This window comes from Sinocyclocheilus rhinocerous, unplaced genomic scaffold (genome assembly GCF_001515625.1).
Source record: "Sinocyclocheilus rhinocerous isolate Xijiao unplaced genomic scaffold, SAMN03320098_v1.1 scaffold4165, whole genome shotgun sequence".
In the NCBI taxonomy this organism is placed as follows: Eukaryota; Metazoa; Chordata; class Actinopteri; order Cypriniformes; family Cyprinidae; genus Sinocyclocheilus; species Sinocyclocheilus rhinocerous.
Genome location: NW_015654053.1, coordinates 209,660 through 233,180, shown reverse-complemented (window position 1 = coordinate 233,180; position 23,521 = coordinate 209,660). Strand labels below are relative to the sequence as shown.

Sequence of the window (23,521 nt, the reverse complement as noted above, 5' to 3'; positions counted from 1 at the left end):
TCGCTCGACTGTTTGTAACTTCCTGTTTGGAGGGGATGTGATGCGGTTTCATGCTGCTCGTGGGAAACCAAAACAATGGACTAAATACAAAGCTGAAGGAAACCGACGAGCATAAACACACAATATTTACAGTAAACATCAATTCATTTGTAGTACATACAACGACTCATTCTGAATGGATATTAATGTTGAAGTCTGCATGGTTATTATAGCAAATCAAACTAAAACCATTAAAACATTTCCATTACTTGAAATAAAATTAACTGAAATAAAATATAAACAATACTTAAACTTATTACTTATTTCAGCTATATGCCAAAGCAACGTTTCTCATTTTCATTTACTTTTTAAGTTTCACTAAAATAACTAAAATGAATAAAAACAAAATAGACTTAAAAACAAAACGACTAAAAATTACACAGATAAAATAAAAACAGAAAATATAAAAATCAAAACTCATTTAAAATACTATAACAGTATCTCAATGATACTAAAATAACACTGTAATGTGGAATAAAAGTAAATCCTGGATGTTACACAGATGGACTTTTAACAGACATTCATTTTATTGTGTTTCTGAACACAGATGCTTTCGACTACAGGCAAAGAACTAAACAAAATCCATAAAAGCACAATCCAAAAACCCAATCTAAGGCTCTTGCTGATATTCACTGCATAAGACGATGAACTGCATGATGAAAACTAACACTTTTGATACACGATAAACATCATGAAAACACTCTGTAGTTTGGTCTTCCTCCTACTATTTGGATAAAAATAATTGATTATCAAAATATATATATTTGTTTTATAAAATGATCAACATTGTATCGCTCTTGGCTGTACAAATACCACAAATATCCAACAGAACACTGACAGAGAAAATAATGAAGTACTAAATGAATGTATAAACTCATATTCAGGACGTGATTGCTTTGTTCTTCATGTGGTTGTAATTTAAAGGAACAGTTCACCAAAAAAAATGAAAATTTGCTGAATATTCACTCTGTACTAAATGAATGTATAAACTCATATTCAGGACGTGATTGCTTTATTCTTCATGTGGTTGTAATTTAAAGGAACAGTTCACCAAAAAAAATGAAAATTTGCTGAATATTCACCCTCAGGCTATCCGAGATCAGGATGAGTTTGTTTCTTCGTCAGATTAGGAGCACATTTTCAGCAACATCAGTCAAAAAATGCCGTAGTTTCAGAGGCAGAGCAAGTTATTACATTAAAAAATAAAAGAGATGAATATAAACATGTTTCTTCAGAATAATGTGCACCACTGAATCACAGGCAACAGAACCAGGAACATGAATTAAGAGTCATTTTGACTTTATGATGACTTCAAGGATATCTGAATATAGTGAAGATAAAAATCCGATTGATTGCATGCAGATAAAGCGATACTGAGGCACTCTGAAATAAATCATTCTGTGGTGATTATACACAGTGGTAACATACTAGTGGCTAATTTAATAAATAACATTAATAAATAAATACATTGGATGTCGTAAATGTGACATTCTGTATGTTTGCAGCCCTGTAATTAATCTGACATGCTCGTTACCTAATGAGGATGTCACACATTCAACTGATGAATGAAAGAAAATATGAGGCATTATTAACAGATGAAGCACAATAACATCTTTAAATCGCCGAAGCGCAAGTGTTTGTTGTGTTTAAAATCACCTACAAGAAATGAGAGTCTTTGGAAACGTCCAAACTACTGAATGGAACTGAACTGTGATTATTTAATATATTCTATATATAAATTCAATTCAGCTTCAACTGAGGCTGAAGTGAATTCAGAATTTAAGGCTTCTTTTCAGATCATAACCTGTCATTTGAACTGAACTGGCCACAACACACAGGATACAGAATTACAATTTGATTTACAAGTAGAATTAAAATTATATTAAAATAAATTCATATAACTGCTAAAAGAGTAGTTTTTAATAATACATTTAATGTTTCAGTATAATTACCAATGAACATGTTCATACACTCAACATATGGTTTTTGAAAGAAGCCTCTTCTGCTCAGCAAGGCTGCATTTATTTGTTCAAAAATACAGTAAAAAAATTGAAATATTATTCAAATTTAAAATAAGGGTTTTCTATGTGAATATATGTTGAAATTTATTTATGTGATCAAAGCTGAATTTTCAGCATCATTACTCCAGCCTTCAGTGTCACATGATCCTTCAGAAATCATAATAATATGCTGCTCGAGAAACATTTCTGATTATTATCAATTCTGAAAAAATTTCATAAATTTGTGGAAACCGTGATACATTTTATTTTTCAGGATTCACAGATTAGTAGAAAGTTCAAAAGAACAGCATTTATTTGAAATATAAATCTTTTGTAACATTATAAATGACTTCATTATGAATGCATCCTTGATGAATAAAAATATTAATTTCTGTCAAAAAAAATAATAATAATAAACGACCGCAAATTTTAAAATATTCATCCAAAATTTTCATATCAATAATTATTTGTATACAATTATCTGAAAACAATGTGGTAACATTTTTTGGTGCTTCCTGTCATTCCATTTCAAATTCTGATGTAATATTCTGTGTTGTGGCCGATTTCAAATTCAATTCAAATTCACTTGCAAACTAGAAGGTTCTTAAAGGGACAGTTTACCAAAAAATTATCATTCTGTCATCCTTCACTCGTTCCAAACCTGTATGACTTTCTTTCTTCTTTGGAACATAAAAGAAAATATTTTGAGAAATGCCTCATTCAATGAAAGTCAATGGGGGTCCAATGTTCTTTTGATGACAGTAAGTTAATTTTTGGGTGAACTGTCCCTTTAAAATGTGTGTTTCACACCATAGTCTCTGGAAGTGTGTCTATGCTGTCTGATGACAGGAGTTGCCATATCTGCCACTTCTCTGTCGGCCAGTCTGGATGCTGACAGGAAGTGACACGCGGCTGCATGGACACGGCAGGAAGTCTGTCGTCTGGTTTGGCGGGAGGTGCGGTCGCCTCCTCTGATTGGTCAAATGCAGTCTGGCGGCTCGATGCGACTGGATGCAGGTGCGTTTTACATTCAGCAGCGGCGTTCGTATGGGACGCTTGCGTCTCGCGCACAGGTTTCGTGTCGCTGTCGTCATCGTAGAAGACATCAGAGGAGGCGCGCTTATAAAGGTGTCCATCCGAACCTGAAGGACAGAAACACATCTCAATCTAAATCATGATGCATTCGGGTCGTTTTGACCTGGAAAATATATATATAAAAAATTCTAAATGAATGGAATGAAACTTTGCAAATGCTTTAAGACCCTCAAAATACACATCATTTATTTATTCCAGATTTTTAACTATTATTTTTGTTAAGAGATATAATATAACCATTTAAATGGTACATGTTCTGGTCATTTTGACCCCAGGAAAGTATTGAGTGTCATTAGGTGTCAAAAATACTTTTGTAACATTATCTATGGAGTTAAATTAGTGTCAAAAACGTTTGTAAATATATTTAGCCTTTTCCCCATATCTCACACACTCACTGTAAAAAAACAAAAAAGCAACTACATATATGTGACCCTGGAGCACAAAAGCAGTCTTAAGTCGCTGGGGTATATTTGTAGCAATAGCCAACAATATATTGTATGGGTCAAAATTATAGATTTTTTTTTTATGCCAAAAATCATTAGGATGTTAAGTAAAGATCATGTTCCATTAACAACTTTAAAGATGATTTTCTCAATATTTAGATTTTTTTTTGCACCCTCAGATTCCAGATTTTCAAATAGTTGTATCTCAGACAAATATTGTCCAATCCTAACAAACCATACATCAATGTAAAGCTTATTTATTCAGCTTTCAGCTGATGTATAAATCTCAATTTCGAAAAAAAATGACCCTTATGACTGGTTTTGTGGTCCAGGGTCACATTTTCCAGTTTATGAAACCTTCTGAGTTTTAAAAACTAAAAAATTATATTTTCTTGAAACTACATAAAATCCCATGTCAGACCAACAGAATTGCCCCAAATGTTGTCCCAACAGTTGTCTGAACAAATAATTTCATATTACTGAACTGTTAAGACTTTGTGAGTTCCCAGCATTCAATGCAGCATGAATAAATTATGTAGTTATTGTTATAGGATTTTTTTTTTTTTGCTGTTTGATGATTTAAACGGTTGTTGTTGTTGTTGTTGTTGATTTCTCAGTATTGTTAGTCATTTGTTGTGTTGTGATGTAAAGAGCTCATCATTTTAGCAATGTAGAACTATATCTTACATTGCTTTGCTTTGTATAAGGATGATTGTTATTCTCTTTACAAACATAGCATGCATGGTTCACTTAACATTAAGTGTCCTATAAGACTATATAATACATATGACTATCATATCAAGAAATTAACTTATTGAGTTAATAAAAGAAAGTTTACTGAACAAGAAATCTTCTGTTGTCTTCATGAATATACTGGCTGAACGAGGCATTTTGCATTTAGTGAACAAACTAATTCAAATGGAAAAAACACGTTAGTTTTACTTAGTAAAATTATTAAAACAATAGCTGAGAGAACTTAACTTTGACCACATCAAGTTGCCTTGACATTTTACGTTTTCTCAACAATGTATCACTTTTTTTCATCTGAAAGTGAAAGTTTATGTTAAAATGAATTTATTTAGTCTGAGTAATGTTTTTGTTGTTTTGTTAGAAATAAATATGTAGGTTTCATAAATGTGGACCGTTTTTGAGCGATCAAGAGTTATAAAGTCAAAGGAATTTCATTAATTTCCATTCATTCCAATGGAATGTTAGTAAGATTTATCTTGCTATATTAATAAAGAATAAAAATCTTCTTAAGTGCCATTTTCTTCTCATTTTCTTATATTCTGTATTCCCAAAAATACTTCTTAAGAATTTTATCTATTTTCCTAAGACTGTTCTTTAGACAACATTTAGGAAGAATTCAAATTCTTGAAAAGAATCTTCTTAAAAGTCATCGTAATTAACTTTTTAGACAAACATTTAGGGCTGCAAAATTTAATTTTTTTGAGACAGTAAATGAAAATCTTTGAATTGACACCACAATTCAGCACACGAATGTAGTTGAAAAATAATATATTTCAACCAGTAAGGATACAGTCATGAAATTTCACTATTTGACCATTTAAATACTGTAATAAATATTAATATCAAAGCATATCTTGGTAACACTTTACAATAAGGTTCATTAGTTAACTACTTTAGTTAACACGAACTAAGAATGAACGGTATTTCTACAGCATTTATTAATCTCAGTTAATGTTAATTTCAACATTTACTGATGCATTATTAAAATCAAAAGTTGTGCTTGTTAACATTAGTTAATGCACTCTGAATTAACATGAATTAACAGTGAACAACTGTATTTTCATTAACTAACATTAACAAATATTGTAATAAATGTACTGTTCATGGTTTGTTCATGTTAGTTAATGCATTAACTAATGGAACCTTATTGTAAAGTGTTACCCATATTTTAAATATAATATAATAAATGTAATACCACTTAAAAAATTAAAAAGATCAAAAGTGCAGTGTGCTTGTTTGCCTTTGATTAAAAGAACATTCACTGTATAAAATACAGAATGCATTGCATAATACAGAATAAAATTATGTGGTGCTTCTTCAAAAGTACTAAAGCTGTCATGCATTTTTTTTTTTTGACAGCAATAATGAAAATCGGCATTCTTTCTGAATGCTGTATATCCATCCGCATTCGTTGAGTTGGATCTCAACGCTAATGTTCGCACAGACAGCATCAGATATGTGTTTCGTCTGGTGTTTGTACCTGTGAGGAGTTTGTCATGAAGTCCTGACAGAAGAGCGTGTTGTGTTCTCCAGATACGAGCCTTATCATGTATGGTTTCCCCTGAGGAGACGAGAATATTCATTACTGACATGAACAACACTCACAAAACCTCATTTCAACACATTTATAAGGCAGCATTACATGAATGCAGTAGAAAGCAATCAGATTTTGTGCTGTGATAAGTTCAGTAAAAAAAAAAAAATAATAATAATTATTCAATACTGGAAAGTATTCATTAAAAAATTACTTTGATCCAGTGTGATTTTAGTCTCTTTGATTTACTATTATATTTTGTATTAAAATTGTTAATTCGTTTTTTTTTTATAAAATAATAACAATTATGATAAAATAGGCCCATATGATTTACTTTAATGCTGTGAAAAATAGTAATTTTTAGTATAATTTAATATAATATAATGCAGTTTGATTTAGTATGAAGGAAGACCTTTGATTATCTTTGCATACTTTGTTTTTTATACTCTTTGTTTTTTAAAATTGGAATTGTATATGATGTGATAATACAAAATTGCAATAAAATAGTCCCATACGATTTACTGCAATACTGTGAATATTTATAAAATTCACAATTATTTAAAATTATTTTTTTATTAAAGTCTTCGTAATCTTGTTGTGTGTTTTTGTCATTTTTATGAGTTTTTTTTAATGTCTATGTAGTTTTTTTTAATTCATTTTTATTTAAGTTTTAGCTATTTTAGAATTAGTTTAACTACATGAAAAAGAAAAATTATTCCTTGTGATCTAACGGAAATAACATAAGTTTAGTTTTTTTTTATTATTATTTCAGTTAGCATTTATTTAAAATTTAATTATATTACAATAAATTATTTAAATTATAAATTTTTTATATATATGATCTTTATAAAGTCTTTTGAACATTTCCACCGTTACTGTCCAAAAAAAAAAAAGAAAAAAAAAAGTCGAATTTTTGTGACAACATGCCCCAGTGACTTGGGTATGTTGTCACAATGGAACATGAAGTTAAACTAAATGAAAATGTGAAATGTTGCCTTATATTTTATTTTGTTTCAGTTAAAATGTATTCTACTTCAAGTGACGAAGGTTTTTTTTATGATTTTAGTTTTAATGAACTATAATAACCCTGGTTTGATCTAATGAAAATGACTACTTTACCCAATCTTTGTGCTGAGTATTTTATGCTTATTAGAGTATCAGTAGCAATTTTCTAACGACAAATTCTAGTAAAAAAAAAAAAAGAGAAACTCTTGTGTGATTTGTATGACACACGAGTTGCTGCCTATGTAGTGCATTTCAATCATGTGTTCAGCATCACTGACGTCTCTTCATTAGTAAATAAACCCACCAGCGCCGGCTTGTGAGGGTGAGAGGCAGAAATTCACTGTGTTGTTCCTATCGAGAGCATGCTGGAGGTTTGTGGGACTCTGATGCTCCGGTCCTGATGGATGAAACCACTCGGAGAGCACCGGAGAGTTGTTATCGTATGGAGAGATTTCTCCACTGGAGCTCTTCACGTCTCTGCAGGACCACAGAGTACACAGCGGGACGGGACTGAGCACATCATTAACAAAACTCACAGTGCAAGCCAGTGTTATTACTTTACTTGGAATCATTTATATTATAATAACAAAAATAATAAAATGGGTCCATAAGATTTACTGTAGTGTTGTGAAAATTAATATTAAATAATTAAAATGAATATAATTCATATATTTTCAAAATATTATAATATAATATAATATAATATAATATAATATAATATAATATAATATAATAATGTATAACGCAGTCTGATTAATTATTACTAATCAAATCAACAGTTGTGACAGGACTAATGACTGGTCAGTCTTGCAGCTGGATGTTTTTATCTGTATGAGGCAGATCGTGGTGTTCAGAAGAGACACAAACTCACTTACTCACACTGTGGTGTTTTCCTCCTCAGCAGATAATCCACCACATCACTGTCCGTGTCCAACAAACTCATCAGAAGCTCGTTCTGCAGCTCCGCTGAGATCTGCCGGGACAAATCAGATCAACACGTTCCTTCAAGAGTCTTACCGAACCTCTGGAGTCACGGACAAAACACAACTGGGTCCAATCAAACGACTGACATACAGGTTTAATGCCAAATAAACAATCACAAGTGCTTTAGCTTTGGTGGCTATCAAATTCTTTACAAGGAATACAATCTTTTTACATTTATAACACATTAAGAGACACAGTCCAAATGCACAGCCAGCTCAAAATCTCTTACAAGTGACTTTAACGATCCAAACTTTCCTTCATCATTTGAGATCAAAATGCTTGATTTATGATGTAAATATACTGTAACTTTTTCCACAATGGAAAGAAGAACATTTCCTGAAATTAAGCTCATCCTGGCCAGTGTTATTGTTAACTAAAGGTAAAACCATTAAACATATTTTTTTGCTAACTGAAATACAAATAAAATATAAATATTAGATTAGAAAAAAAAAAAAAAAAAAACTTTTGCCTTGGCAACTAACAGAAATAAAATAAGTTTAAGCTGAACTATTAAAATGACTAAAATGACTAAAATTAAATTTTAAAAATATTAAAAATATTTTTTAAATATTTAATAAAAAAAACGAACAAAATATAACATAATTATTAAAATATAACAAAATTATTAAAAATTTAAATAAAATATAAATATAAAAGCTAATTCAAAATATTAATAAATGCTATAACAGTATATAAATAATCCTAAAATAATGCTGGTGACAGAAAACCTAAGTCTGACTGGTTTCATCAGAATTTATGGTTACTTTCAACAGAGAAAGATGCTTTAGCACAAATAAGGGTGTAGTTACAGCATCTGCCAGCAGGGGAAACTAGACCACACTAACCCTGACCTGTTTGACTTTTACTTATTTCACATGTGAAGATAATATTGAAATCTTAAATGAAAAGCATGTATTTTGTTTTCTTTGAGTTTAAAACCAATTTTAAGTTTGACAATGACAGTTGCAGTAACTGAAAAGATTCTTGCAAGAGCTCTATGGCTTGATTCACCGAATGTGCTACTGTGTAAATAATTGTGTCATCAGCATATAAATGAATTCTAGCTGAGGTTATCCCACGACCAAGGTCATTGATATAAATAGAAAATAAAACTGGTGCTAAAATAGAACCCTGGGGAACACCTTTTGTAGTTTTTAGTTCAGTTGAAATAAAAATTTCAACTGAGATACACTGAGTTCTTTCTGATAAATAATTATTGAACCAATTTAGAGTGACAGAAAACCTAAAATCTTAAAATAACGGTGGTGACAGAAAACCTAAGTCTGACTGGTTTCATCAGAATTTATGGTTACTTTCAACAGAGAAAGATGCTTTAGCACAAATAAGGGTGTAGTTACAGCATCTGCCAGCAGGGGAAACTAGACCACACTAACCAGACTAACCCTGACCTGTTTGACTTTTACTTATTTCACATGTGAAGATAATATTGAAATCTTAAAGACAGAACAGCAAAACATGTTTGACTTTTCAGGGTCAGAGAGAGAATGTGAAAAATCAGATATAAATGTAAAAATATAAATATGAATTATATATGATAATAAATATATAATTACAATAATAAAACTAAATTAAGACTTAATTATAATTAGTAACATTGGGACCATAGGGAAAATAAATGTGTAATGAAATAAATAATAAAATCAATTGTTATTATTATTATTATTATTTTTTATTATTATTATTTACAAATCAGTAATATTGGGACCACAGGGAAAATAAATGTGTAAGAAACCAAAATTTAATTGTTATTATTATTATTATTATTACTATTATTATTATTACTATTATTATTAATTAGTTTTATTATTTATAAATCAGTAACACTGGGACCATAGGGAAAATAAACAATAATAATATTAATAATATATACAATATTAACTCTTTGAAGGATATAATCTGTCTAAAACCATGCATGTTTCTATTCAAAAAATTATTAAATTATCAGGGTCAAAGTGAGTGTGTGAAAAATGTGATATTTAAAAACATAAATATGTAATTATTTATTTAAATATGATATTAAATATATAATTAAACCGGTAAGATTATATTTTTACATAATTATGATTAATAACATTGGGACCATAAGGACAATAGGTAAATACATAAATGTGCAATTAAATAAATAAATTAATAAACAAACATACATAAATAAATAAGTTAATAAATTAATTATTAATAATAATAATAATAACAACATGTACAATATTACTCCTTTAAAGGAAATTGTGATTAGTAAAAATGGGACCATATAGGAAAAAAAATAAATAAATAATAATAATATGTACAATATTCCCCCTTAACAGGATGCAATCTGCCTAAAACCCGTGCATGTTTCTATTCTGCCAGCACACTTGTCCTTCATTCAAATTTAAATGGTCCAAAACATCTCAGCAGCCCTTTTTTGGACATGCCAGAGGACTGTGCTGGAGCGTTTCAGCGATCCCAGTGATCCAACACTGAGCAGCATAAACTAGATCTCAAGCACTTTCATAAAACTGCCATAACAAACGTGCATAGACGTGGTGATTTATTTTTATTGTTGTATTTTCTTTGGCTGTGCACATCAAGTCGGCGGAGGGCCTCGCTGTGCATTTTTAGTGTGTTATGTAATGGGACGGTTCGTACCATGAACAGGGACTGGTGCGTGTCGATCATGTGCTGGACGACGCTGATGATGGCGGCGCTGTCCTCCATCCGCGCCGAACTCTCAACGCTGAACTCCTTCTCTGAGCTCTTCTGCTTGTGCAGGAGGTTCGGCCCAAATATGGTGGCCAGGTTCAGCGACGTCATCTTATTACCAATCACCTAAAGTAGAGCAGAAGCCCAAACAATGTGTAATTCGGGCAAAAACACAAATGCAGTCATCATTTACTACTGTACGTCTAACAAACTGCACTAACTGCATGAACTTGTGGATTTGTGATCAGCACAAAAAGCAATGCATGACCTCCAAAACTAAAAATTGACCCTTATGACTGGTTTTGTGGTCCAGGGTCACTTATAGTGTAAAGACTTTTATTGTGCTTTAAAGTGGTTTGTCCTTTAAGTAGTGATGTTTTATGGAAAACTTTATTTATTGAGTTCACGGAATTTCTAGGAGGACTTATGATGAAGTATGATAGACTCTTGATCCTCTGGGACTTTAATATTCATGTCTGCTGCCCAGTCGATATACTGTCAAGAGATGTCCTTAATCTCATTGAATCATTCAACCTAGTTTAGTATGTGAATGGCCCGACACACATACATGGACAAACTTTGGATCTATTCTTATGGTTTGACTGTTTGCGACCTTGAAATCATTGATACCGGGCTCTCTGATCATAATTCTGTTGTTTTTAATGTTTCCTTTCAATGTCCCAAAGGAAAACCGCGTGTCTATTCTTATGGTTTGACTGTTTGCGACCTTGAAATCATTGATACTGGGCTCTCTGATCATAATTCTGTTGTTTTTAATGTTTCCTTTCAATGTCCCAAAGGAAAACCGCGTGCGTCAAGATATAAATGTCAGAAACTGAACTCTTAAACTGTTGACGATTTCTGCATTATGTACAATGATACTGAGTTGTTGAATTTGGACAATGAGATTCCTCTTACGAGCTTGTGTGGGGACGAATTACGCTCTTCTTTTACCTCGGTGTGCACTGATATTTTAGACTTGATTGCCCCGTTGGAGACGAGATGTTTTAAACTAAATTCTGAACCTTGGCTTAATGAGTCCACCTGTGCTCTGCATCGTCTATGCAGACGGATAAGCTTCAGGTGTCATTTGAGAGATTTTGATATACAAGAGATTATCGTACTAAAAGAATATCCTGTAAATTTCAGAACTGAAAGCGTCCTTGTTACTGAAATAAAAGCTTTTATTGACAGCAGGCCCAGCGAACGCCAGATCCTGCAATGTGCCTACCTATGACGTAATAGGTTAAACCCCGCCTCCACAGAAAAAGATCAACGCCTAATTCTGTAGCCCCGCCCACTGATTCGCGCATGACATAGCAGGGAAATAACATAAGCGGCGCTAAACCGGATTGAGCAACCAAGTAATAAACATGCCGTTGAAGATCGCAGAATATTGTGCAGTGCCTGGTTGTGGAAGAACACAGTCGCTGCATAACCTTCCTTTGGATTCAAATATTAGGAATGCATGGTTGAACTTTAATTTTTAATGAAGTTTCAACTCAAGGGAGTAAAACATTGAGTGGCTGTTCGCTTCATTTCACCGCAGATTCCTTTGTAAACAAGACACAGCTCGATGCTGGATTTGCAGAGAGACTGAGATTAAAAAGCAAAGCTGTGCATCTATATTGAATCCGACAGGAATGGCGCTGCACACCTATGCGAGTAGAAAATAGTTGTACTATATGTGTCACTATTGCTTGATATGTCCTGATTATGTGTACATGTCTAACCAAAGTCACAGAAGGCTCCAACTATGAAGTTAGTTTGTAGTTAGTTCACTGTGAAAACTGTTATCCAATCATAGCAGTGGGCATTTACTTTCAAGTCTTCAATGCGGCACACCAATAAAAACAGAGCGTTTCTTGAGCCGGCCTCAAAACCAGGGTAGAAAATAGCCTATTACTTATTGATTTTGATGTTTTTGAATGTATAAAAAACCACGCAAACGTCATAAGTGGACTTAGAAAAATCCAGTTCATGACCCCTTTAAAGGGCTGTTATTTTATTACCACAAATTGGTTAAAACTGTAAGGGACAAATATTTTTCTAATTTCATCGGGGAAAAAAAAAACAAGGCAACCCGAGAGTTTTATTCAATACACTGAATGCGGTGATTAATCCACCTGCTTCGGTTGGGTTTGAAGTCTGCATCATGTGAAAAGTTCAAAAAAATTTCCAAAAACAATTCTGGTATTAGATCTTCCGTTATTGGATTATGATCAACCAGCTCTTTTGCCAACATGCTCGACTGTTTTTTATCAGTTTCATTTAGTTTCTATGACGGATTTGGCAGAGATTGTCAAACATATGAAACCCTTTACTAGTCTGTAAGATTTTATCCCAGTGTGGGAATCAGGTTGTCAGCCCCAGTATTTTGAAGCTAATAAATAATTGCCTGATGACAGGTTTTGTGCCAGCTGATTTTAAACATGCCATAGCGCAGCCAAGTATTAAAGAGATCAAGTTTGGACTCCAATGATCTATCTAATTTCAGACCAATCTCAAAATTGGCTTTTCTTTCTAAGGTTTTGGAGAAGGTAGTTTTTTTTCAACTACAATCATTTTTGGATTTTTTTTTAAGTTTTTCAATCTGGTTTTAGTGCAAAACATAGCACAGAATCAGCACTTTTAAGGGTTCAGAATGATATACCATTAAATGCTGACTCTGGAGCCTCGTCGATCCTAAGCTGGATTTGCAGAGAGACTGAGATTAAAAAGCAATGCTGTGCTGTCTATATTGGATCTGACGGGAATGGCGCAGCACACTAATGTGAGTAAAAAATATTTTGTACTGTGTCACTATTGCTTTGTTTGAGATAGCTTGATGTCCTGATTATGTGTGCGTGTCTAACCAAAGTCACAGAAGGCTCCAACTATGAAGTTAGTTTGTAGTTAGTTCACTGTGAAAACTGTTATCCAATCATAGCAGTGGGCATTTACTTTCAAGTCTTCAATGCGGCACACCAATAAAAACAGAGCGTTTCTCGAGCCGGCCTCAAAACCAGGGTAGAAAATAGCCTATTACTTATTGATTTTGATGTTTTTGAATGTATAAAAAACCACGCAAACGTCATAAGTGGACTTCATGACCCCTTTAAAGGGCTGTTATTTGATTACCACAAATTGGTTAAAACTGTAAGGGACAAATATTTTTCTAATTTCATCGGGGAAAAAAAAAACAAGGCAACCCGAGAGTTTTATTCAATACACTGAATGCGGTGATTAATCCACCTGCTTCGGTTGGGTTTGAAGTCTGCATCATGTGAAAAGTTCAAAAAAATTTCCAAAAACAATTCTGGTATTAGATCTTCCGTTATTGGATTATGATCAACCAGCTCTTTTGCCAACATGCTCGACTGTTTTTTATCAGTTTCATTTAGTTTCTATGACGGATTTGGCAGAGATTGTCAAACATATGAAACCCTTTACTAGTCCATAAGATTTTATCCCAGTGTGGGAATCAGGTTGTCAGCCCCAGTATTTTGAAGCTAATAAATAATTGCCTGATGACAGGTTTTGTGCCAGCTGATTTTAAACATGCCATAGCGCAGCCAAGTATTAAAGAGATCAAGTTTGGACTCCAATGATCTATCTAATTTCAGACGACTGTTTTTTATCAGTTTCATTTAGTTTCTATGACGGATTTGGCAGAGATTGTTAAACATATGAAACCCTCTACTAGTCTGTAAGATTTTATCCCAGTGTGGGAATCAAGTTGTCAGCCCCAGTATTTTGAAGCTAATAAATAATTGCTTGATGACAGGTTTTGTGCCAGCTGATTTTAAACATGCCATAGCGCAGCCAAGTATTAAAGAGATCAAGTTTGGACTCCAATGATCTATCCAATTTCAGACCAATCTCAAAATTGGCTTTTCTTTCTAAGGTTTTGGAGAAGGTAGTTTTTTTTCAACTACAATCATTTTTGGATTTTTTTTTAAGTTTTTCAATCTGGTTTTAGTGCAAAACATAGCACAGAATCAGCACTTTTAAGGGTTCAGAATGATATACCATTAAATGCTGACTCTGGAGCCTCGTCGATCCTAATGTTATTGGACCTGAGTGCGGCCTTCAATACTGTAGATCATAATATTTTGGTTTCTCCGCTGGAAAACCATGTTGGAATTTGTGGGGTAGCCCTTAAAGTGTTTAAGTCATATCTAGCAGATAGAAGCTTTGCGGTTAAACTGGGTGAATGTATGCGAATGGCAGCTCCACTAAAGTATGGAGTCCCTCAAGGGTCTATTCTCGCCCCCCTTGTGTTTTCACTGTATTTACTCCCTTTGGGAACTAGCTCGCTTCTGATCTGCTTAACTGACATCAAGGACTGGATGGCATTAAACTTTTTAAAATTCAATGAAAATAAAACTGAGATTATGTTTTTTGGTCCAGTTGGAAACCAAACCACTATAAATTCTATTCTTGGCTCCTGGGCTGATCATAATAAAGCAGTGGTGAAAAATCTGACTCAGAATTTAAATTTGAAAAGCAAGTTAATTCTGTGTTCAAATCTTGCTTTTTTAATTTGAGAACGTTAGCAAAGATTAAACCCTTTCTTTCTTTTAGAGACCTAGAGATAGTTATTCATGCTTTTATTTTTTTCACATTTAGACTATTGTTAATACTCTCATGGGAGTTGGCCAGAAAGCCCTGGCGTCCAAAATGCGACTGTGAGATTGCTGACAGGCACTTGAAAGCGTGATCATATTACCCCTATCCTGTCTTCACTCAAATGCTGTACCAAAAAATTCTCATGGATGGGAGGAAAAAAGGATTTCTTTTTTCATTAATTAAATTTTTCTAATCAAAAAGTATGTCTAATTAATTGAAATCATGAAACTTACACAATTTAACAACAATTCATTAAAAGTTGAACAAAAATGATATTATGGCCCTATGAAATGTTTTTTTTAAATTTTTTTTTATCAAATTCTGTTTATTTACATGTAATTTTTTCTGGATTCCGTTTTAATGGTTAATTTAAATTTTACTGATCAAAAATAATGTCTAATTAACTGAAATCTTGAAACGTGCAGAATTAATTTTTTTCTTTTTTAAGTTTAATAAAAAAATATTTTTTAGGGCCCTATGATTTTATTTTTTTTTATACCAAATTCATTTTTTTTTCACATTGTAATTTTCCTGGATTATTTTTCAATAGTGGAATTAAATTTTACTAATAAAAAAGCTTGACTAATTAATTGAAATCATGAAACTTGCACAATTTAACATCAATTTATTGAAAATTGAACAAAAATGTAATTTTTAGGGCCCTAATAAACCTATTTTATTTTTTCCAAATTCCATTTATTTACACTTAAATTTTTCAGAATTACGTTTTAATAGTTAAACAAAATTTTACTAATCACAAATCATGTCTAATTAATTGAAATCATGAAACTTACATAATTTAACGGCAATTTACTAATGGTTTATCAAAAATAAAATTTTTAGGGCCCTATCAAATCGGTTTTATTTTTTTCCAAATTCTGTGTTTTCAGTTTAAATTTTTCTGGATTCCATTTTAATAGTTAACTTAAATTTTAGTAATTAAAAAGCATGTATAATTAATTAAAATCACAAAACTTACATAATTCAACAAGAAGTTACCAACTTTAACAAAAATGTAATTTTTAGGGGCCTATGAAATCTGTTTTATTTTCCCCCAAATGCTGTTTTATTATTTTTTATTTTTTTTTTACCAAATTCTGTGTTTTCTGTTTTCATTTTTCTGATTCTGTTTTAATGATTTTAATAAAATTTTAATCATCAAAAATGTCAGCCCAAAACAACTTTAACAATTCAACAATTTTTAAATTATTATTGTTATTTCTTTATTTTACAATAATAGGTCCCTGTGAAATGTTTTATTTTCTCTGAATTTTTCTGGATTTACGATTTACTACATATTTACAATCAAAAACTGTGGTAATCAAAGCAATTTAATTAATCTTTTAAAATGCAATCAAATGAAACTTTTTTGACAAACAAACAGCTGTACAACAGAGGTGTACTGTTAAAATTAATTTCTCCTGGAAGAAAGAAAGTCATACGAGGTTGAAAACAGGAGTAACTAAAAACATTTTACTTCAGACCGACCTCAAACCCCAGAGCTCACTGAGCTCATTGGGATTAATGCAGTAAGGAATCACTTACTTTAACTAAACAAGATAAACAAACAAACAATTTCAACAGCAGTTGTGTTGGATTTCTATTGGAAGCAGCTTTGGGAAACCTTGTGATTCTTATGAGCACTAAATGACTGATGCATGAGATCACTGCTTTATGTCATCTGATTCCTGCTGCAATAACAAGCTGTTATCCATCTGTGTGTCACTTCACTTTCCATGCATCCTCTTACACACACGAGCTAAAAAAATCATACCTCAGTGTTTTAGCCGTTTGATAATATTTGACATCATCTCTGTATTTATGTATTTGCTTAAAAGGGTCATTCTTCCCAACAGAGGAAAAATCATATCAACCAAACAGTCAGGTGTAGTCAAGAAGATTCAACATGTTTTATGAACACTTGTTTTTACTAAAACATTTACACATGAAAGTTTTAATAATTGATTGATTGAGACAGACAGTTTGACTCCAGAAAAAAAATTGCTGTACACTGTAGAAAATGACTTTTTCAAAGTATGTTTTACGAGAAAATACTATTTCAGTTTTTCTACCTCATATTTCCATGTTTAATTCAATGTTACTTGCAGTTTCTATGTAGTTGTATGCATCCTATATTTTATGCATATTTACATATTCCTTAAATCAATTTTTAATAATTTTAATCTTTAATCAAATTCATTTTTTTTTTCTGATTCGGTTTTAATTATTTAATTAAAATTTAATAATCAAAAAGCATGTCAAACAAAAACAACTTTAAACTTTAACAGTTTAATAATAATAATAATAATAATAATAATAATTAATAATAATAATAATAATAAATATTCTTTCTTTATTTACTTTCTTTCTTTCTTTCTTTCTTTAATAATAGATCCCTGGGAAATGTTGTATTTTTTTCAGAAAGTTTGTGTTGCCACTTTGGATTTTTCTGGATTTATGATTTAATACATATTTACTATCAAAAACAGTGGTAATCAAATAAAGGCATAAAACCTTACCATTTTAATTAATGTCTTCAAAATGTTAAGTAAAGAGCTGCACAACAGAGGATTACTGTTAAAATTAAATTCCCCTTGCAATTTCTTTGTCATTGTAGTTTAATTTAATTTAAATTAATTAATTAATTAATTAAAATCATTTTTTCTTCTTTTTTTTCTCTGCTTTATTGTTTTTTTTTTAATGCATGCTATTTTTTTCTTATGCATCTGTTGTGATTGTGTTATGATTTTAATTCATTTTTATGTAAAGCGCTTTGAATTACCATTAGGTATGAAATTCTATATATATATATATATATATATATATAAAAACTTGCCTTGCCTAATTACCTTTTTTTAAATTAATTTACTAGAAATTTCCGAGTGAAAATTTATTTACCACAAAAAATTTTTTCAGTGTCATATTTACTTTGCAACAATTTGCTAGTAAATTTCACAAATAATTACAAAGAAATGGCAAGTAACACATTGAATTAAACATAATATTTTGAAGTAGAAAGACTGGAATAGTAAAACATACTCCAATAATCTTTGTTTTATTTATTTATCAGTTTTTACAGTGTATAAGGGCTCGTTCACACAGAAAGCGTTTTGCATTCAACTGTGCTGCTTTTTCCATTGTTTTTCAAACATGCACGAGACGGACGTATTTGACCTTTGTGTTCGCGTTTCACTTCTTTTTCATCGTCTCACACACGACACGCCAATTTAAAAATGCGGTGCTCAATTTGAAAGTAGTTCTACTGTCAACAAAATGAGTTTCTAAAAATGCACAAAAACGTGTTTTGTGTGAATGGCCACTAACTATGTTTTTTCTTGAAGTTTAATTGAGAGACTTTGTTAAATTATCTCTGTCTGAAAACTCTTACATTCACAGGATCATGAAACTAGCCTAAATTAAATTGATACAGATAAATACAAATTAAACAAATAAAACACATTCAAATTATAAATCATCACAAATGAACCACACAACTCACCTCGTTTCCATCAGCGTCCCGCGAATCCTCCGCGTGATTGGCTACGTTGGACAGGAAGTGAAGTAAACACTGAAGGGTGTCGCTGTTGCAGGCGGGAAGCAGACAGATGAGTAACTGTATGACCGTGTGCTGATCTGCCTTATCTAGAGCTGCAGAAACACCACAGAGAAGATGAGTGGAATAAAGAAGAATTAAGTGTTGATTTATTAAAGGAATAGTTCATCCAAAAATGAAAGTGTGCTCATTTGCTTCTGGCTAAAATATGAGTCCATAATATTGCTTTGTCCAGTGAAAAAGTCGTCTCGTCTGAATCAAAGAAATCTGCACAGATCAAGCACCGTTTACAAAACAGTCCAAAACAGTTCTAAACAAATATGTGGCTGGATTTTGATGTGGTTTTTGTTATGATTTTCACTGGAGGAAGCATTATTATGGATTATGGACTCATATTTTAGCTTGAAGCAACGGTTTGATGTTAAAAGCATCTTAATGCTGGATGTGTTTCAGCTTTTGTCTTCTCCAGATGTTAACTGATGGACTGGAGTGCTGTGGATTACTTGTGGATTATTGTGATGTTTTTATCAGCTGTTTGGACTCTCATTCTGACGGCACCCATTCACTGCAGAGCATCCATTGCTGAGACACTGATGCAATGCTACATTTCTCCAAATCTGATGAAGAAACAAACTCATCCTAATCTCGGATGGTCTGAGGGTGAGCACACTTTAATTTTTGGCTGAACTATTCCTTTAAGAATGATTGTCTCAGCATTATTTTTCTTACACGTGCAGCTGATAAACGCGGAGTAGAGTTCTCTGGTCAGCAGAGGATCAGGCATGTCTCTCAGAAACTCTTTGAGCAGCGCCGCCACATCATGAACACTGTGCCGCTGGTCCAGAACAACCTCGGCACCCTGATCGAACGCTTCACGCAGCTGAACGTCACAACAAACACACCGTCAATACCGACATTGGTCTTTAGAGGGTTCACATACTTTTTCCACCAATGAAGTTGCACAAACTTTCCAGTTATTTGTGATTATTAATGCATAAGGATTTTTTTTTAAATCATTTAAATTCACTCAGATTAATTGAAAATAACCCTCTTGGAAGGTTTGTGTACACAACAGCATTATCTAGAGCAAAGTTTAGCAAACTTGGGTTTGTGAAGAAACTGCAGCGGGCTGAAAAAGGCTAACAATTAATAATTTTTTTTTTTTAATGATGTACAATAAAAATAAATAAACAATAAAAAAATGAAAACAAAACACAATACTTACTAAAAAAAAAAAAAAAGATGGAACTAATTTATTTGTTTACCTGGATGTCACAATACAAAAATACAAAAAAAAGTTCAAAAATAATTCGGAGCAAAATTAAAAACATAAATAATAGTAAAATAAAAATCTAAATAAAAGAAATATTTAATTTGTTTCTATTGTGTACCGTGACCATTAATTGTCATCGGAGAACCATAAACATGCAAATGTGCTGTTAAATTATTAAAATATTCACTTAATAATTCAGGGGTACTTCAAGTAAACATTTTAGGTCAAAAGGATTAATCTGACAAAACAAAAAAAAGAGTTTGGGAATCCCTGGTCAAGATGATGAAATATTTTTGTATGATAAGAAAAATGTACAAAAAATACTTTTATTTATTTGATTTACCTTTACTGACATATAATAACTGAAATATACATTTTTGTACAAGATCCATGCCAAATTGAGTTTAACTGAATTTAATTTTTTATTTAATTTCCATTTGTTATTTTTTTTTGTCTTTATTTATTTTGGTTACCTTTACTGTCATTTAGTAAAAAATTTAAAATTTTCATGCCATAAATATATTTTATTTTATTTAAAAATATATATTTAGCCTATATTTATTGTATTTAGCTTTACTGACATATTATTAAATATTTTTTTTACAAATATTAATTTTTGTACAAGTTCCATGTGAAATTAAATTAAATTAAATAATTAAATTAAATTAAATTATTTTGCTTTCGTGTACTCTGGTTACTGTCAGTAAAAAAAAATAGAATTAAAAAAAAATTTTTTTTAATAAAAAATATATAGTCTCTAAAGCATAAAACATTTGCTTCTCACCTGCCGAACTCTTTTCTTGGAGCTTCCGACCCGGAAAATGCCCACCGTCTGCAGACCTTCACAGCAGCAAAGCAAATAACCGGCACTGTTACGTCAACGTCTGCATGGAAACTGTCTTAAAACTGTGTTTAGACTACGCTCAAACTAGTCCGGCTGTTATTGTGAACTCTGAAGACCCCATGAAATGGAAACGGAAAAGTTTTTTCCCCCGTGTTGACGCTCTCTATTGAAACAGGAAGTTGGGGCGGGGCTTATCAAACCGTAACGACGACCTCAAACTGACAGATGTGAACTCAGAGCCACAATATTGATTTGCGGGGCTCCTTCGAACACGTTTCACTGCACCTCTGGATGTACAGGAGGAGGCACTGACCATATTTCTGCAGGTGTTGGCAGCAGCTGTCCAGCACGCGCGGCACCTGTCTGTAGATGGGATTCAGGCTGAGCTTTGCGTCGCTCGTCTTCTTCTTCTTCTCGCTGTGTGACTCCACAGGCTTAGAGAGCTGAAGAGCCTCCAGCAGACGAGAGTGACTGTCGTCCAGATCAGTGATGCAGTCCACAGACACGCCACCCTGCAGCAGTAAAACACCGCGTTCATGAACACCGAGACACTTCTGACAGCGCTTCTGGCTGAGAAGTCCAGTTTGAACCGGATTAAAACCACTGCATTATTAATAGCATTGCTTCATTCAATATCTCCAGCAAAATCATAGCAAATACATTTGCAATATGCAATAAATCATCATCCCTGATTGTCATGAACAAATCAAGCAAACATTTGCTCATGTTTTCTGTAACAGTTTCAACACAGTTTGGTTCATAATGACAATTTGATTCTCTACAGATGTTTTTTTTTTTCACGGAAATTCAGATTTCTAATTATTGAATTATTGATTCTTTAATTTGAGCTCTAATGATAAATTGCACCATTTTTTGGATCTCAAACAGCATTAAACAACAGTTTACACAGGTAAAGTAAATAAAGGTGTGTTTAATAACTTTTTATAGCCATTCATTCTCATGTGAGAAAAGTGTTATTTTAGTATCATTGATATACTATGATAGTTTTTGTTAATATTTTAAATTACATTTTATTTTTACATTTTCTGTTTTCACTTTAAGTTTTGTTAAAGTTTTAGTAATCTTGTGTGTTTTTGTAATTATTAAATAATTTAGTTATTTCAGTAATTCAACTTTAAAACGAAAAAGAGAAAGTTGACTTGTCAACTAGCTGAAATAAAGTTTATTAAAGTTATATATTATATTATATATATATATATATATATATAATTTCAGTTAACCTTTATTTTATTTCAAGAAACAAAAATGTTTTTATGGTTTTACTTTTAGTTAACTATTATAACCCTGACATATAGCATTTTAAGCATTATAGTTATTAAAAATATTAGACAGTACAAAATATACATAAAATGGACATAATAATAATAATAATGATCATTAATTTATTATTGTGTAAAAATATTTTAATTATTATTATTAATTATTATTAATGTATTGTGACAAAAAAACGTTTTAATGATACTTATTGATTATTTATTTATGTGTCAAAACAAGTTTTAATTATTATTATTAATAATTATTAATGTATTGTGTCAAAAAAAGTTGTAATGATTATTGTTAATAATCATAAATGTATTATTGTATCAAAAAACGATTTAATGATTTTTTTATTGTGTCAAAAAAAGTTTTAACGATTTATTATTGATTATTAATTTATTATTGTGTCAAAAATGTTTTAATGATGATTATTAATGATAATTAATTTATTATTTTGTCAAACAAAAACAAAAAACAAAAACGTTTTAATGATGATTATTAATTTATTGTGTCAAAAAACTTTTTTTTTTGTTCTGCATATCAGTTATCAGATATTAAAAAATATATTAACACTTTACAATTCCATTGGTTCCATTCGTCAACATGAACTAACAATGAAAAACACTTCTAGAGCATTTATTAATATTAGTTAATGAACATTTCAACATTTACTTGTGTATTAAATATTATTTTACGCACTTGAGCTAACATGAACTAATGATGAATAGTTGTATTAATCATATACGATAATTCTATACTGTAACAAATGCATTGCTCATTGTTAGTTAATGTTAGTTATGCATTACTAAAGTTAATGAATGGGACCTTACTGTTACTGTAAGTGTTACCAAAAATAACAGTCTGCTTGAGAGGGGCGATACTCTACCCGTCTGCGTGAGCGCAGCGCCGTCTCCGGAGTGCCGGGTGTCGTGCCCTCGTTGGGTGTCTCGGAGGACGAGCTGAGGGACGAGTTACTGCTGGAAAGCTCCTTATTGGTGGATCTGCGGCCCGTCAGCTGCAGGAGTGAAGAGACTCGGTCTGCTGGACTCCGCTGCTCCTCCTGCAGCTCCTCCTGCAGCTGCTTGTGACGCCGGTCGTTCACAATCACCTGCGAGAGCGGCACGCCGAACGCCTGCGGATCCGACTCTGAGCAACACAGAGAGAGAAAAGACAGAGAAAGATTTACTTCTGCTTCTCTGATCCAGGAATTCTCAAACTTTCTGTAGGCCAAACGCCTTTGAAACTAAAGTCAACCTGGGGATTTTAAGTTCATATTTAAATATTTTAACAACACAAAAAATAAAGGCAAGATAAATAAATAATAATGAAAAAATATATTTTATTTTGGTGTGATTTCAAAAAAAAAAAAAAAAAAAAAAAAAAAAAAAACATTTTTAAAGCCAAATAAAACT

At 31.9% G+C, this 23,521-nt stretch overlaps 1 protein-coding gene across 2 annotated transcripts in view; it reads right to left on the bottom strand.

Moving 5' to 3' along the window:
* Positions 1–2,485: 2,485 nt before the first annotated feature.
* LOC107716603 (rho GTPase-activating protein 6-like) overlaps positions 2,486–23,521 on the bottom strand; it is a 56,664-nt gene continuing 35,628 nt past the window's right edge. Inside the window, exons 4-13 of one of the 2 annotated variants that reach the window (XM_016523100.1) lie at positions 22,996–23,255; positions 21,145–21,343; positions 20,772–20,827; positions 19,444–19,594; positions 18,661–18,809; positions 10,497–10,676; positions 7,742–7,839; positions 7,171–7,343; positions 5,808–5,888; positions 2,486–3,181 (exon numbers count right to left, since the gene is read on the bottom strand). In XM_016523100.1, the coding sequence (XP_016378586.1) occupies positions 2,844–3,181; positions 5,808–5,888; positions 7,171–7,343; positions 7,742–7,839; positions 10,497–10,676; positions 18,661–18,809; positions 19,444–19,594; positions 20,772–20,827; positions 21,145–21,343; positions 22,996–23,255 (1,685 nt within the window). In that variant the 3' untranslated portion in view covers positions 2,486–2,843. Of the gene's footprint in view, positions 3,182–5,807; positions 5,889–7,170; positions 7,344–7,737; positions 7,840–10,496; positions 10,677–18,660; positions 18,810–19,443; positions 19,595–20,771; positions 20,828–21,144; positions 21,344–22,995; positions 23,256–23,521 lie in introns of those variants that run through there. The other variant, XM_016523101.1, reaches the window with a different exon arrangement.